Here is a 17,010-nt window from a genome sequence, read left to right on the forward strand (position 1 = left end):
TGTCCCCCACAGCATCCTCTCTGGGGCACGGAGCCTCCTTCCCAGGTGAGTTTGAATAACCAAAGTAAGAAGTGGAAGACATGCCCAGAAACTTCTACGGCTTTGTCCTTTGCTGCATAACCACATCGGGGCCACTGTGCTACTAAGAGGGGAACAGGTGTGATTGTTTCATGGCGATGAGTGACAGCGAGGCCCGGACTCCCTGGGAATCTGCCTCAGAGCTTCTGTGGCAGCTGGGCACGTCAGGGCTTGTGGCAAAAAGGCCTAGAGTGTAGCAGATATGTCACGTGGGCGAGGCATCTAAAATGTGCAAACACTGATGACCACATTTTACTTTGCACTGGAGAAGACGGGTGCAGGCCGCTTCGGTGTAAACCAGCAATTCCCACACTGTTTGCGGGCATCAGCCCTTCTATGTTGCCTTAACCAGATACTCGGCCTCGGTGAGCTTTAGATTCTCAGACTGCATTAAGCGAGGAAGCTCAGCAAGATACAGTGACGACAGCCACTGACCAAGACTGAAGAAGCCCTTGGCTCAGCAGCGGGCTGCCCCCGATACGCTTTCCATGGCCATAAATACATGTGTGCACAAAAACGCTAGTAATAGTTTTCCCCTGTGCACCCATTGCTTTGTGTCACTCATCAATGCTTAATTTCCTATGAACTATAAAGAGATAGCGCAGATTAGAAGCCTAGGACACTTTAAAAATCAGTTTTCTCTGCAACTCTACCTCTGACCTTTGGTTGCCTTTGTGAATTGCTTCCTTATCACATCCGCTCTGAAACAGCCTCCATGGGCTCACACAGTAGCCTCCGACTGCCCACATTTTCCTGCCTGAGCGAAAGCTAACCTTCTAGGAGAGAAATGGTAACAGAGCTTTCAAGTCTGTGTGATTTACATCTTGGAAAAAGCGTCATTAGAAGCTCGTCCATCTCCTCTGACCACCACCCAATGCAGGGGGGAGGGCAGGTATGTTGGAGGGTGGGCAGCAGGTGCCGGGGCTGGGGGCTCTGGCTCTGGGTGGGATCGGGTTGCTCACCTTCACGTTGGGAGTGTAGAGATTCCTGAGAGAGGCGAGGGCGGCAGACAGCCCCTCGGTGCTGTACCCGATCCACAGGGCTTGGAGATGGCTTGAAGAGATTCCTGTCTTTTTACTCAGGCCCTGGAAGCAATCGGAGACAAATCAGCCTTCAACATCTCCTTTCCTACCTGCAGCATCGGTCTGAAAGCAGGTATGCCCCAGAGGGTGCAGATACAAGCTCACATATGGTGTAGGTGGTGCTGCGTGCCTACAAAGAATGCCTGGACCTATAAGCCTTCCCTCCCTAAAGCAAAGGGTCAAGGAACTAGCCTGCTTCCGCTATGCCTGGGGAAAGAGATGGCAGATGAGGAGACAGTTTCTTCTCTTTATAGAGTTCTCCAGTCATTCAAAGGAGGAATAAATGATAGAATATCACCCTTCTATAACCCCCAATGAATGAACGAGTCCAGGAAGAGACCTGTAGTGGTCACTGGCATCACAGCAAGAGAAGCAAGCACAAATGCTGTGCCTCCTGATACAAGAAACCCATAGCAGAGCTACATGGAGTTTAAACTCTAAGTATAACTAGAAAGTAACCATAATACCCTCGGGGGGGAAAAAATTCAAACCTGAATCTGATTAAGCTTCCAGGTACAATGGCCAAATGACAGGAAATCCAGAGGGAAGAAGAACATGTTAAACCAGGTCATAAGAAACAAAGAACAATCAGAAAATCCAGAAGGTGCAAAACTAGAAGTCCAGTAATTCACTTTCTTGGATAATAAGGAAACAAAAGAGAGGGAATGAAATGCAAACTTTAGGTGAAAAGAAACGTCAAAGAGGAGAAAGCAAGGCAAGGCTTGACAACAGCATTTAGATACACACTTGCGTGACTGTAAGTCAGAACAGTGGTTACTTGTAGGAGCTCGTGGAGGGCTCTAAGAGGGCTGGTAAAGCTGTTGAAGTCTCCAAAACCAAAACCTCAGAAAGATAAGACCACAACAAGGGGTGGGTGTCTCACCTTGAAAATGTGCGCCTTTAGGATGTGGTGGCCAAGCTCCATGGTCTGCTGGCGGTTCAGCTTGCCCTCTTGTCGAGAGAACATGAATGCCAGGAGAGCGTGCCCATTCCTAGGACAAGAAACACAAAGGCTCGTAACAAGAGACCCTGTTCCACAACACCACAGGCCCTCTGGTGGCGACATCCCCACACAACCCTGAATTATTCTCCTGGCACTTCAGCATCACCATACAAAATGGCGGAAAGCTGCCTCTTTACAAAAGATGGCCAAGGCTGTTTACTCTTCAAGTCATTGTAAGGGCCTCCTCTGGATTCCCCTATCGCTGTGGAGTGACCCAGAGAGAAGCTCTAGGGCAGGGCAGGTCTTTATCTTTAGAACCATCCTTCTCTCTCTCATCACCTTATTTATTGATTGATGTCAGTCACCAAAACATCAACTGCATGAGACTGAGGGTCTTGTCTAAGTCACAGATACAGTCACCATACTGAGCAAATGCCCAACACTTAGTAAGTACTAAAATACACGTGTGTGTTTCTTAGATGGACGAACAGATAGAGAACCATCACTGGACCTGGTATTCAGCCTCCTCTCAGGATAATCACCTTTTAGGGGAGACTTGGGACAAAGGGCAAGGACTTACAATGGGAAAAGAAACCAGACCATGCACAGAAACAGCTCATGGTCAGAAACACCTAGAATTCTAGGCTTGGATGGAAGACAGATCCTTGTGGGGGAAAGAAAGCTAAGGTGCATGAGGGGGCTTGCTATGTCTGGGCACATGGTGGACATTCAACTGACACCACCCATGAGCCCCCAACTAATGCTTTTATGGAGGACCCATCCTACCCATTTTCCCCTCTATGTCTGTATGACTCATTCCAGCTCCTATGGACTCCATGCCTTTGCCTGAGCCAATTTCTTTGGAAAAGATGCGAAGGGTTGCTTACTCCAACAGCAGTGACTTCTGCACAGTGCGAATTATTTTCATTTCTATCAACCTGACAACTGCTGACTTTGGGGGGAAAGCAGGTATTTGTGGAGGAAAAGATAAACATTATAGAAAAAAATAATACATTCTCCTAAATGTGTTTTTTGATAGCTGCTAATCTAGATGATTAGCATCATTTCAACAGTGTTTATCCAGATACATGCCTATTTCTCAAATAGGTTATAGATGAGGAAAAATCCACATTAGAGATGAGGAAATAAAGGCAGGTGGAGACCAAGAGATTGCTTTTCATACTATAGAGGAAGGCATGCCTTTTAAAGTCACATTGCCAATGAATGTCCAGTCCAAAGTCCTGTAGGGTCTAGAGCTGTCCCATGAGCACATATCCAATGCTCCATGCACATACTCCACCTCCCAAACCTCGAGCTTAGATTTCTCCTCTCAGATGAGAGCTTCCCATGCTCCCACCTCTCCTGTTCAATGTTCCCGTGGAAACGGCTCTCTGCCACGTTCAAGTGCTCCAGGCTCCCGCATGCTCCCCAGTCTTTATCCATGGGCTGGTCCCAGGGTTCAACCTGGCCCATGTCACTCCAGTCAGAGCCACTCTCTCCACCACAGGCTAAGCCATCCTCAGTTTCCCAGTCTGCTGAGCTCCACGGCCACACCAACTGTGTCCACAACAAAGACATGCTAAGCTAAGTACCATGGCTGGCCCTCATGGTGTGATGACCATGCATCCTTTGGAGGCCAAAGGTTTCCAGTGCTCTCAGCTGAGCACATGGCTTCCCAACTCTCTGAGGAGACCACTCACCATGTAATTGCTGATACTGCACTCCTCTATATGCAATCTACTTTTTCTTCCTTCCCTCCTGGTCTCAGGGTCATGGGCCCTCTTCTAAGTCTACCTGCATTCATGAGTTTGTTCATTTTCCAAAGCTGATACATTATCAAAATGTGTATGCCACATGCAGAAATTTAACTGAATTATTTCATTTACCTACACAACCCTGTGAACCACTAAGTATTCTGATTCCCAATTTATTTACATGATGAAACTGAGGCCTGGACAAGTAAGCTGATTTGCCCAAGATCAAATGGCAGGTAAATGACTGAGCAGAGATTTGATCTGAGCAGTCTACCCAATGTGAGAGCCTATGCTTCTAGTCAGCAAAACCAGATTATTCATTCACTCACTCATTAACATCCCCTTTATAACCAGCAGTAGCTCGGTCCTAGGGATTCCAGAGGGAACAATGGAAGGTGCTTCCCTAGAGATCTCTCAGCGACTGGAGAAGATGTGCATAAACCAGATGAAATTCAGCTAGAATGGTGCTATGAACAGACTCAGTGACAACACAGTGCTGGCAGGCTGCCCCTCACTTAGCTCGCATTCCCTTGCCAGTTCCAATTTCTCCTTCTTTATAGATTGTGTTTCCCCACTGTATCGGTATTTCTAACAATGTCCTAATCTTCTGTGTGTTCAAAACAAAAACAAGTGCCGGCCTAGTGGTGCGTTGGTTAAGAGTTGGCTTGGGACGCCAGCTCTGAGCAGCAGGGCCCTGGTTCAGATCCCACATAGGCCAGTGACACTGCGCCCTCTACAGCTAAGATGCTGAACAACAGTTCGACCTGGAACTGGGCTGCCGTGAGTCGCCAGCGACGGCATAGGCTGCAGTGGGGCTGGCCGGCAGCTGGCATGCGCTTTCATGAGCTGCCATGAGCTGCCATGAGCGGCCATCCAGTGGCTGACGACCTATCTGCCTCACCTGGGAAGAGTGCAATGATCACAATATCAACATGGGCCAGTGAAGCAACGTCCTCCACAACTAGACTGAAGAACAAAAGGACAGCAACTTGGATGTTCCCCTTTCCTGATTCCCCAACGCTGTTCCCCTTCCCCAATTCCCCAATAAAAATCTTAAGAAGTAAACAAACAAAAAACACAAAACCCTTCCCCACACAAACAACCCCAAACCTCTCCACCCTTCCATTATCCATCCAGGATGCTGGCTCTCTCCTCTTTCACTCTTCACAATACAAAAGAAGGCATCTTCTAAGGACCCAGGACCCTCCTCCTGAACTGAAGAGCCAATGGCTTCCTCTTAATCCTCATCTGCCTTCACCTCTCGGTGGCGCTTACGCCCCTAACCTCCTTCCCTGAAATCCTTCTCCATGAGCTCCCTTTCCTCTAACTACACTTCCTCACCAAGTCCCACCACCAGCTCACCACCAATGACACCAAATCTTCAACTCCAACTTCTCCAACCTCAGACCCCACCCACCATCAGTACCTGTCTACCTGGGGATTTCACCGACCCCAGAAGCTTACACTGCTGAAAACAAAACCCGACCGACGCCTTTGGCCTTTCTTACCCTTTCTAAGAGCAAGGCTACTCCTAGTTTCTGAGGCTTAACACCTTGACATGGCACCTTCTTCTCGACTCTGCCCACAAGGCCAAGCCACGCCCTTCTATCTCATGTCAGCAAGGCCTGTCTCCACCACCCTGCATCCCAAAGCCAGACTCGACAAGTCCCACTCCTGTCTGTCGCAGTGGTCCCCATGCTCCACCCGCGCCATGCTCCTGTCCATATCATAGATGATCTACACTCCAGAAATTTCAAAGTTTTCCAGAGACGACTGCTAAAAGGCCACGCTCCCAAGGCACATCTTTCTGTTAGCTCTTTCCACTCCGCCATTCCATGACAAAAGCTCCGGCCAAACTAGATTTGTTGTCACCAGAATACGGGCCGTTCATCCTGATGCGATGCTTTACAGCTCCTCCTGCCTGCAATAGCCTCATTCTACCTATTGAAATCCTATCCACTTATTCAAGTCAATGACATGTGGAAAGCAAAGTAGATGGGAGACTGTTCTAGATTAAGAGTCCTTGTGCAACCCTAATGAACTGATGGGTCCAGGAAATCATCATTAATGGCTCTGAGAGACATTAAGACGTTAAGTGCCTCCTGAGGGAACTGCTCAGTACCACCTGTTAAGTATCCTTACAAAAAAAAAAAATGTTTACATAAAATAGAATCTGATCCAGCCTGTTGATTTAACTACACATTTATAGACAATAGAGGCGATAAGCACATTAAAAACCACCATAAGAACACAACCAGCAAAATTCAGATTATGGGAAAGTAACAGGACAAACTATTCAGTTGTTCTTTTTAAACAAAATGCAAGGAAAACACAAAAAAAGAGAATGAAGAAGGAATCTACAGATTTTTAAAAGAGATACAATACAATGCATTTTGTGGACCTTATCTGGATCCTGATTCAAACATACTAAAAAAATATGAAGAAAGTAGAGAAATATGAGCACAGCTACATGTGTGATCATATCGATGAATCAGTGTTAATATTTCAGGTGTTGTAATAGTATTGTAGTTCAGTATGAAACTCTTCCTTTTTATTTTAGGTGCATAATCAATTATTTTGGGTAAAATGTTGTGAAGTCTATAATTTATTTCAGCAAACATAACTAATGGAGCAAATATTGCAAAATATGAATCAAGTCTAAGTCTAGGTGATGTGAATGAAGGCTCCAAGCAACTTTATGCTTTAACTTTGTAATTCTGCTCCGGGATTCTAACCTAAGGAATAATCAAAAACAGGAAGGAAAGAAGGAAGGGAGGAAGAGAGGGAAGAAAGAAGAGGAGAAGCAGACCCCTGTAAGTACAGACTTCTCTCATGTAACAGCCACATGGTAAGGAGATACTCTTACTCTTTTTACAGATAAGGAGACTAAGGCTTGAGAATTAAAATAATTTATAAAAGAATTACACAAGGTGCTACTGGAAACAGGATTTTAATCCAGAGCTCCCTCAAACTCTGCTGCTTCCCTGTAAGGTACCAAGGTATTCACAATAGATTTTTATGTTTATCAGTAACTCAGAAACAACATAAAGGTCCTACAATAAGGGTTTGGGACAATATCATTTGCCTCCGAGGAGGTTTGCACATCCATGAAAAATGACACTTTACTAAGCTTTCCAAACAGCTTGCTAAAATATCCATGATGTGTTAAGCAAAACAAGCAGAACGGGAATTTTAATACAGAAAAGATAATTTGGAGTAAGTTTAAAATGCATGGGAAGGGACAGAAATAAAAAGTGAAGTGACATTGTGTCTGAGTATTGGGTTCTTATTCTTCTTCTCTGTAATTGGGGCAAAATTATAACCAGATGGGGTGGGAATATAAATGCGACCCATCATTCAAGGCCCAACCCAAACGTTATCATGCACGTGAAACATTTTCCAGGAATGGTCTCTCCCTGCCCCCGCAGAAGCTTGTCTCTCTTTCTTGAGGGCCCACGTGCAGAGTGGTTCCCTTCTAACTCTATCACTGCCTCCCTCGTCCACCCTCCTGTGTGGGAAGGCCTTGAGAGCAGGGCCCTTGTCCCCGGAATCTCTGTTTTTTTCTGCCAGAGTACCCTGCACATAGTTGGTCTGCAGAAACTTTTGCTGCACTAAATCCAGTAGTTTCCTTCCAACATCGTTCTATATATTCTGTCTGCTGAATGGAGTTCAAGAACTACAGGGGTCTTGGGTAAATAAATGCTCACTTGCATAGTTCTGAGCAGTAACAACTCTTTCACACCCCAGGTGCCTGTCTTGCCCCAGCCTAGTCCTGGCTCTGCCCCTGTTAAGTCCCCTTGCCTGCTTATAGGAACACATCAGCGCTCAGGAGTCTGCAATTGTGGGTTAACAACCCATTAGTCACCCCTCTCTCAGCGCTGCCCGAAGCTGCATAACCTCAGTGTCACCTGCCACCCAAACTGGGGCGAAGCTTAACTGTGACTACAGTCCAACTCCTTCCGCCTCCAACCGCAGTAACAAATCTACTCCCGCTGCTGAAGTCTTTCTGCTTGTTTTTATGTCTCTACAAACTCAATGACAGGCCGTCTTCCCAGGAAATGATCTGACTTTTCCTAGAAAATAACCTGGCTTGGCCAGATATACCACACGACACACTGTTGACCTAGTGATTATGGTCTCGGTCAATAATCTGGTTATTTTGCCCAAAACCAGGTTCAAAAGATACATTTGTAGCCCAGTATCACCTAAAAAAACAACACTATCCACCACATGAAACAGCAGCTAGGCCTTTTACAGCATCATTGCCAGTATTTGTGGAGAGGAAGATGGCGTGAGGGTCCTAAGTTCTTATTCATTTCTGGACCCCAGCATCTGTTCAAACGCCCAGTTCAGCCCAAAGGGGGACAGTTTAGCAGCTTGGAAGGCCTGTTACACGAGTCGGGAACAACCGTGACTCACAGAGAACAGAAGCTGTTGAAGACAGCAAAGATGCAGGTCATGGCCATGACCAGGGCCAGCTGGACTTATGCACATGAACATACTTTAACCTGGAAGCACCCACACCCTCAAATCCCCCGACCTCTCCCCCTGCCTAGCACCAGACCACACGACAGGCAGGCTTACGCCCCCCCACCCCCAGGCAGTGAGGCGAACTACACCCTGGCCAGACAAGCTCAGTGGAACTTTCAACTTCCTGGATCCGGCTACCCCACTACCATCTCACACATGGGGCATCAGAGACCTAAACCTCAGTGCACCCGACTCCATATTCCAGTCTGTTACACTGAGCTGAACCACAAATACAAAACAAGGCGGCCAGACGTGATCACTGTGCTCCCCTCTGGGACACAGACACATCTACCTGATCACTGGGACAAGTTGATGCTACACGTTCACGAGGTGGCGGGGAAGCAGCGGTGCTGGGGGTCCCAGGCAGTCCACAGGCCCCCAGGGTGAAAAAACGGGGCTGAGAACAGCCTCTAGAGAAGCCTGTTGTTCCCTGGGGCTGATATCACACTTTCCCCACCTCATATGACACCTGTGACAGGGGAGGGGGTCTAGAAAAGAATAGATGGCAAAGAAATGGCACCCAGGCATTGTCTAGCTTCCCTTTCATCCAAAGGTACTGTGGAGTCCTAAAATTCTAGCTTTTGTTTAGTAGCAGGGAGAATTTTCCATTGCCCCTCCTGAATTATTCATTCTGTGTTGCCTTTCCGTTAAAAAGAAAAACGTGAATTGTGTTTGAAATGCCTTCCCGAATTGCACATTAAGCTCCCTGCAAAGAGCTGACAGAAAGCAGCCTGTCATACCTGGGCTCACACAGGAAGGCCGTGTTTTCACCATCTGCTCGCCAAACAAGCCACTCCCTGAAGGACGGGTGGCAGAACATGCGGGTTTTGTCTCGCCTCTTAATGAGGAAGCAGGAGAGGGCATCCATCCTCTGCTGAAAGTCTTCCCATCCCTGCTCCCCATGTATGTGGCCGGCATTAATAGCCTGGAAAATCTGCTCGTCTGTCATGGGGTGCAGGGACGCGAGGGCCACGTTTAAAATCGGAAGGGCCCTCTCGAAGGCGGACTGGGTCATGAACTTCATGTTGCACTGCAGCAGATAGAGCTCGGACAGAGACACTGGCACCACCTTGTAGCTGGCACTTTTGATGACCAGGTGTCCCCTCTGGAAGAGGTCCAAGGTGAGCTTGAGGTACAGGTAGGAGCCGAGGCTTCGCAGGACCAGGTGGCTGCTCACTTTCCCAATGAGTGCGGCGTCGGCCTTGCCGTTCAGAGAGATGTTGCTGAGAATGTCCTGGCTGCTGTGGACCCTGTGCTGGACATAGGCGTGCAGGTCGCTGTGAATGTCTTTGTTGTCGGGAAAGTCATCTAAGGAAAGCTTGATGAATGGCAGCGCACTTACGATTTCCTGCAGAAACACAAAACCCACAGTGTCACTCCACAGAGATTTCTTTTTCTTTTTTTTCTTTTCTTTTCTTTTCTTTCTTTTTTTTTTTATGTCAGCTGCATTTTGAACCAGATTCACTAGTTTTCTTTCAAGGAGGATTTTTGTGGATTACAGGGACTCATTGTTTTGTATTAAAACCTGTAATAGGATAAGATGAAGATAAAAAGCTTATGTGAAAGAAATCCTGATGCAAGATGGAATAAGGCTTTCCCGAGGCCCTGATCCAAGGACTCAGAGCCAAGAGAGATGGAAGAGCCCCAGCAGACAATGCAACCTGGCCGTACTCGCAAAGGGGCAGTAAGACCATGAGGTGACCTGATACCCATAATCCTTACATTGTGCAACTGGTTATATAACGAGGACAAACACCAACCAACACTGTACATCTAAGAACACAGCCAGATACCGAGATAAGAGGCATCCCTCTTAGTGTATCAGATACTAGGGCTGGTAACTGAACCCGGAAACCTGAAACTGCCCCCAGGCTGTGCCCAGTGACCGCCTGCTGTCACAAAACCGGGAACTCCAGTACAGCTTGCCATCATTTTTTAAGTGGCTGTTTTTCAGTAAACTTTTAAATTGAAGGATACTATACATACAGATGTGCATAAGCCATAACCGCACAGCATCATTAATTTTCACGAAGTCAAATACACGTGTGTACCCAGCAGCTCTACAGAGCATCACCAGCTGGCAGAAGTCCTCTGTCCCCTCCTGTCTCTCCCCCATCCCCCAAGATAAGCACCACCTTGACACCTAACAGCAGAGATGAGTTTTGTGTTTTTCTTGAAACTTCCCACTATAATTTCTGAAGTATTTAAGTATATGTCCTCCTTAAATGCAATAATTGCAGGAGGCAGGCTGAGCACAATTACTCTCATTTTCCACGGATGCTAACTGAACCTCTGAAAACTTAGCTAGTCCTCCTGTTCCTGTGCTTTACCAACAGCCAGATTCTGTTTACTGCGTGAAAAATGACAGAAAGGGTCTGAATCAAATACCCATAAAAATAAACATCAAGTTGACTGGGGTCTAATGCCATTTTTAATGAGAGAAAAGAATGAACCCAAATGTTCTTTTTAAATAAATATCATTATAAAAGGGCAAAAATCAAAATCTAATGTCTAATGACTTTACTGAAAATGGACAGGGGCAGAAGGAAGGAGTTGATTGTTAAGATACAATTTTAAGGTTCAAATGAAGGAAAAGATGAGAAAATAATTTTTTTAAATATCATTCATCTTGCTGCAAGAGTTACCCTCATGTTTAAGTTTTATGAAAAAATAGACCTTCCTTCAGACTAGACCTTAAAAATCTCTCTTTCATCCCTCCCTTTTCCCTTCATTAAAAAAAAAAAAAAGTACCACTACAAACCCATGCAAATAACTACTAGCAGGAATAACTTTAAGCTCTAGTAGACCTGTTAGCCAGACACCTCAAACAGCTCCCCTAAACTGAATGATGGTAAACCAAGACTAGACACTTCCATTTTAGAAGCGCAAGTACAGTTCAATGCTAACAGGAAACTTACCTGGCATTTTAATAAATGTGCCTTGGAGGGTAAAAAAGTCAGAGTTTAGCCCATTTGGGACCTGTCTGCACTAAAATTTCAAAGTCCAAATATAGTTTTCAATCGAGCAGCTAAATGGTTTACAACAGTTTCAATTGTTAGTATCAATAAATGTAAAATTTAAGTATAGAGATGTGGAAAGAGATTTGAAAATTATTTTTTACCTGAAAATTTGCTCTTACAGTCACAATCAACTTCAACCAGGCAGGAAATTTAGAGATAATTTTGGTAATAAATGAAGAAAGTGTATCTCCATAATCGGGTTTATGAAACTCAGCTTCATTTAAGCCATCTATCAAAATAATGTATTCTTCTTCAGGAATTTTCTGCTCTAAAGGATAAAATATATTTTTTTAATTGACAAATTTATACATTTCTATAAGATGGCACCACCCAGTGCATTTTTAAGGCACAGTTTAAAGTGTTAGGGAAAACGAAAAAGGTTTACATATGGCAGAAGAAACGGCTTACACAGAAGCATATTTTCTATTAAATGTATCATAAAAACTGGAGCAAAGAGCCAAAAGGAAACCAATTCTCACGAAACAGTTTTCAGAAACAGATCGCATCACATACACTTAGCAGGATCTCACCCATGTATAGGCTACTATTTAGCTCTTCATAAACTCCTGTCACTGGGGTAAGTACAGCAAACAGAACATACAGAGGAAATCTGGAAAAAACTCTAGGCCACCTCCCCCCGCAACAGAACACCCTAAATGGATTTCTGGGAAGGAAAACTGACCCCCAAAAGGTGACGCACCCAGCCCAGAGAATAGAGCCAGCTGGGGGTGACCGCTCTGCTTTACAGACCCGCTAGAACACAGCTCAATCCCACAAGGCTGAATTGCCTTTCCTCTTAGCACCAACGTTCTGCCCAGGGAACTGAGGAGAAATGATGGCATTTGTTTCTATTCCCTCTCTCTAGCACCTTGTGGCAGAAGTGCCACGAAGGCGGGTAAACTAGCTCAAAAGGTGAGGAGCGAGGAGGAGGAATGATGAACAACCAAAGGGCCCATAATAGCCCTAATACCCTCCTCTCGCCCCCCCCTGAAGAGTATTCAAGGGCAACAAAATCAAACGGACACTTCCAGAAATGGCTTTAGGTTGAACTCAACTGAGCAGAGGCCCTGAAAAAACATGCTGGCAAGTTCCCTAAACAATCAACTTAGTCCCTGACTATGCAGGAGGACAAAATATGCAGGCAACAGTTTCTAGGGAATAAGTCATCTAAATATCCTACAGTTACAAATTAGCTACTTTGGAAATGTTCAACTGTGGAGCTAATTCTTATTAGAGATGTTTCATTTAAAATTACGCCACTTGGGCAGGGGGGCGCCCTCGGGGAGATGGTTCTGAGGAAGGGAGGCGAGCGGTACACTGTTTCACCCACATCCTCTCCCTGCGCCCACCTCGCTCCCACTCCAGGGCCACGCTGACCCACTTCTGAGGACCGCCTGGGGACTCTGAGTTACTAATGAGAGAAAGGGCTCTCGGTGGCTGCAGGGAGGTACCGTTTCTCAGGTTTGTGAGTGGTTCCAGCACGCCCCTCTTGAAGGCAGCCACTGGGTCCTGCACACAGGACCTGAGGCTCAGCATGCTCTGTAGCTGGGGCTCCTTTATCAGCAGATCTCTGTAGGCGGCCAGCTGGTGGGACCGGCAGAGAAGAGCCGCGATGCTGTGCACGAACTCAGGCACCAGGCACGTGTACGTGTTATCGGCCTGGCAGTAGTGGTAGGCCACGACCTATGGGGGAAGCAGACCATTAGCGTCACCTTGCCTCTTTCCCACGGCTCCTTCCGTGGTCTCAAACAGGGATGCAACTCCCCCGTTCGCTGAGCTCACAAAGTATGTTGCTTCTATTGCCCAAGACTGGGACATTATTTAGCTTAACTGGTACAGTTATTCCTTCATTCAGTCACATGGTTTGCCAAGTTCTAAGCAGACTTTTCAAGCAGCCACAAATCGGTCTTGATTAGCACTGAGATGAGCACAAGTAACTCTGTACTGAATATAGATGAACAAAAGTCATCCATAAGACCCAAAGCCTATGCTGGCTTGAAGCAATTCCAAGCAATCCTACTGTTCCCAACATCCAAAAGTGCCATATTCACTGTGTTACTGTTTTTGAAAACAGCAGCATCTCCTTGGGAAACATCTGCTGCTCCCAAAAGGCAGATACTGAAGTCAGTGGCTATGAAGTCCAGGCTTTAAAGTCACAGCTGCTCTTGCCCCTGGCAGGAGGGCTGGGCAGAGCTGCCTGGCTCAAGCCCTCAGTCCCCAAGTGGCACCATGGAGAAGTTCAACAGTGACATCATTTGAAGGATCAAAATCAGAAATTACCAGATTTCTGCCAATCATGTGAAAGACATAGAAGTTCATGCCTAAGCCCTGAGAGGATAACGAGTGTCCCCTTTGTTGGCACAGATGTGAAGTGGCACCAGGTGATGCCTTAGAGACCCCCAGAGAACTGCGAGATGCAGAACTGTCTTGGGAGTGAGAGGTGCACTGCAAATAAACAAAAAACCTGATACTTTCCCAAATGAGGATGAACTGAGGAATATAAGACTGAGGTATGGAAGGTGAAAAAAAGGTCAAAACCGCTTGTGTCAATTGCTTTGTTTTTCACAAAGGTCTGAGTCCTCGCCGTCCCACTCAGCTCTACAACCCCCATGTAAGCAGGACAAGAACCACGAGCTACTGTTCACAGCGGAGGGCAGCCGGCACACAGGGTAAATGCCTTGCCGGGGTGACACAGGTAATCAATGGAAGATCTGCGAAGCAAGCGGCAAGAGTAGAGGTGGCCAATTTGGAACCTCCAACTGCCTTCCATTTTGGATCAAATTTATCAGCACTCAGAGGAAAGCTGACTGCTCCACTCTCAGCTGGACAGAGACAAGCAGGAACACATGAGAACCCGTGAGTCTGCACGAACCACCAACGAGACGGCCTGTACCACAGTCCATCTAGCACGAAAATCCGGCAACCCAACGGCTCATCATGACATCAACTCAGAGCCAAACAGCTGGTTTTTTGTTTTGTTTTGTTTTGTTTTTAAATAAAGTGAATTTTATAGGCTATAAGTATAGTCTTATAATACTTTTTACTTTTTCTTCAGTTGTGTGTGTGAACACGTGGGTGTGAACACCAGATCTCTAGCGTAAGACACGTTTCTTATTGTAGGTCACAAAGTGGTGTGAAAAATCACGGTAGTGGGGTGGCTTTGAAGTCTGCACTGCCTCCCTCACCCCAGATCACTCGTTCATGAAGAGAGGGCAGATCAGGGCTGCCCATGCCACGGAAGCGGAAGTGCTGAGTGGGCACTTGCGGCAGAGAAGCATTCATTCCGTCGCCCTGCACCCACCTGACCTCCGGGGGGTTTCCTCACTACACGCCCCTCCCCTCATCCCTGCCTCCCTCTGGTGTTTCTCCAGCTCTACCTATTCACACCACTGCTGCTGGGGAGAACCAAGTGATTCACCAGGAGTGAGACGCCACCGATGTAATGCAGGAGGGTGGCTTACGAACCTGTGATGGATGTTGAGCAGATGGAAAATTTCAGAAAGACCTTGATGACCATGAATTTAGGAGGGAAAGTCAGCCAAGTCTCCTTTACAACATCACAAGAAACCTCAGACAGAAAGACGCTGGGAGCCCAGGGCCCCAGGCAACGGAGGGCAGATGGAGGCGGCCCAGGTCAGGGTACAGGCTTCCAATCGCCTGCTCTCATACCAAATGTAAGCACGGATTTGTGGGGAGCACAGTAATGCCTGCGTTGCTTGAGGGATTCTGTCACTCCACTGTTTAAGACGAATAAAAGTCCACGGCCGGTGTCTTAAGACATTTTCATTAATACCTTTCCTTTGCAGTACTCTATCACAATTTTATCCAAAGCTATACTTTTGAATGAAGCAATAGTTGTCTCTGTTATAAATTCCTTTTTATAATTCATTTTTCAGAAGCCAAACTAGCAAACCAATCACTCTCTGACTTTCAGTCTCTCATACAACCAGGAGCAGATTACCTTAGAAGCGAGGTATTTCACTGCATCCTCTTTTGGTCTCTGGTTCTCAGGAGTATCAGACCCAGACCCAGTAGGCATTTTAGCCACATTGATACCACTTGTAGAAGAACTTGGTGAAAGCAGTGCAGTGAAAGGAAGGTCCGAGGAGGAATCTGAAGCTGCAGAGAAAAGAGACCAATTCCATTATTTCCAATGTCAGAATAGGGGTATGGTGGGATACTGAATATATTTTTTATTAGACCTGGAGAGCACTTTAATAGGTAACGAGTGAACATGGCACCAACTGCAAATGCCCAAACGAGAACACCAATGCCCTGTCAGCCCTGTCTCCCATCCACCCAGTTGCCCTCCCTGGAGAACTGCTGTTTCTCGTTTCCTTTATTAAATTATTTTTGGTTGAAAACAAATCTTGCATGGCTCACTTGTTCCTGGTTAACTATGTTAGAGACACTTCTTTTAATGTATTTATTGCACATAAAATAAGCCATGACAGTAAAATCTTATGCTTACTCCATCCCATTTCTAAGTTATTTTTTTATACTTTTGGTAAAACCAGTATAGAAGATAAAGGCTGTGGAAAACAGGGCACAAAAGACTTCTACACAGCGGGCAGCCGGTTAGCTCAGATGGTTAGAGCACAGGCTCATAACACCGAGGATGCCGGTTCAATTCCCACATGGGCCTTGGAGTTGCACCCTCCACAACTACTTGACTTGGAGCTGATGGGTCCTAGAGAAATACACTGCTCCCCAATGAAAATTCTTAAAAAAAAAAAAAAAAAGAATTCTATACAGCTTCTTTCTGGCTTGTTCTGCCAGGAGCCTACTCCCCTTGGTTTTAGGACCCAAGATTCCCCAGGGCACCTGATCAGGCATCACTGCCCCATCTCTGTCCCACGTAAGGAGGGACGCAAGCCTTCCAGTTGGGAGGGCACAGAGAAGGCTGGCTTCACCCCAGGTTACAGCTACAGGGGCTCAATGACAGATGGAGGCATCCAAATAGTTCTCTAGCATGTGACTGCAAACCTGATAAGCAGCTGGAACAACTTGAGAAAAACTGGGAATTTATGTCTATCCAAACAGCAATTTCCTCCATCTATCTTATATTAATATAATAAACCAGACAAGTAGTTAAACATGGACATACTTTTAGGTGATGAACTGGGGCTGTTGGAAGCAATCTGCCTCATGCGGCTCCCGTGGCAGCTAAGTGCCACCAACTTGGAAATGATGGCCGTCTTCCCAAAGCCCACGTTTCCAACAACCACCGCTCCTCTGTTTTCTGTCAGCTCTGTGTTCCTCAGGTTTTCTTCTATCTGGTGAAAGAGCCAATCCCTTCCCACAAATACAGAGTCTGTTGTTATGCTCGGTACTTCGAACAACAGGGGCTTCAACAAAATGTCTTGAGGCTTGTAGGGAGCAAATCGTGCTTAGGAAAAGAAAGAAAAAAAATAATTATTTTAGAAGAATGTCATAATTTTATACACTGAGAAAACTCGATTTATCATTGCATGTATGTTACACTTAGTATAGCCTTTAGTTTTACCCAAGAGATCTGTATTTCCAATCTGATCCTATTAATACTTCGGTAATACCTCATTTATCATGGTCCTGCAAAGTGTCCTACTAAATTGACTTTCTAG

General features: G+C 46.0%; 1 protein-coding gene across 1 annotated transcript in view; it reads right to left on the reverse strand.

The window, feature by feature from the left end:
• Positions 1 to 17,010, reverse strand: part of TANC1 (tetratricopeptide repeat, ankyrin repeat and coiled-coil containing 1) — a 236,068-nt gene that overhangs the window by 44,586 nt on the left and 174,472 nt on the right. Inside the window, exons 10-16 of the mRNA XM_019636822.1 lie at positions 16,515 to 16,796; positions 15,369 to 15,526; positions 12,859 to 13,090; positions 11,509 to 11,675; positions 9,128 to 9,735; positions 2,044 to 2,152; positions 944 to 1,163 (exon numbers count right to left, since the gene is read on the reverse strand). Coding sequence (XP_019492367.1) covers positions 944 to 1,163; positions 2,044 to 2,152; positions 9,128 to 9,735; positions 11,509 to 11,675; positions 12,859 to 13,090; positions 15,369 to 15,526; positions 16,515 to 16,796 — 1,776 coding nt within the window. The remainder of the gene's footprint in view (positions 1 to 943; positions 1,164 to 2,043; positions 2,153 to 9,127; positions 9,736 to 11,508; positions 11,676 to 12,858; positions 13,091 to 15,368; positions 15,527 to 16,514; positions 16,797 to 17,010) is intronic.

Source organism: Hipposideros armiger, unplaced genomic scaffold (genome assembly GCF_001890085.2).
Source record: "Hipposideros armiger isolate ML-2016 unplaced genomic scaffold, ASM189008v1 scaffold_30, whole genome shotgun sequence".
Lineage (NCBI taxonomy): Eukaryota > Metazoa > Chordata > Mammalia > Chiroptera > Hipposideridae > Hipposideros > Hipposideros armiger.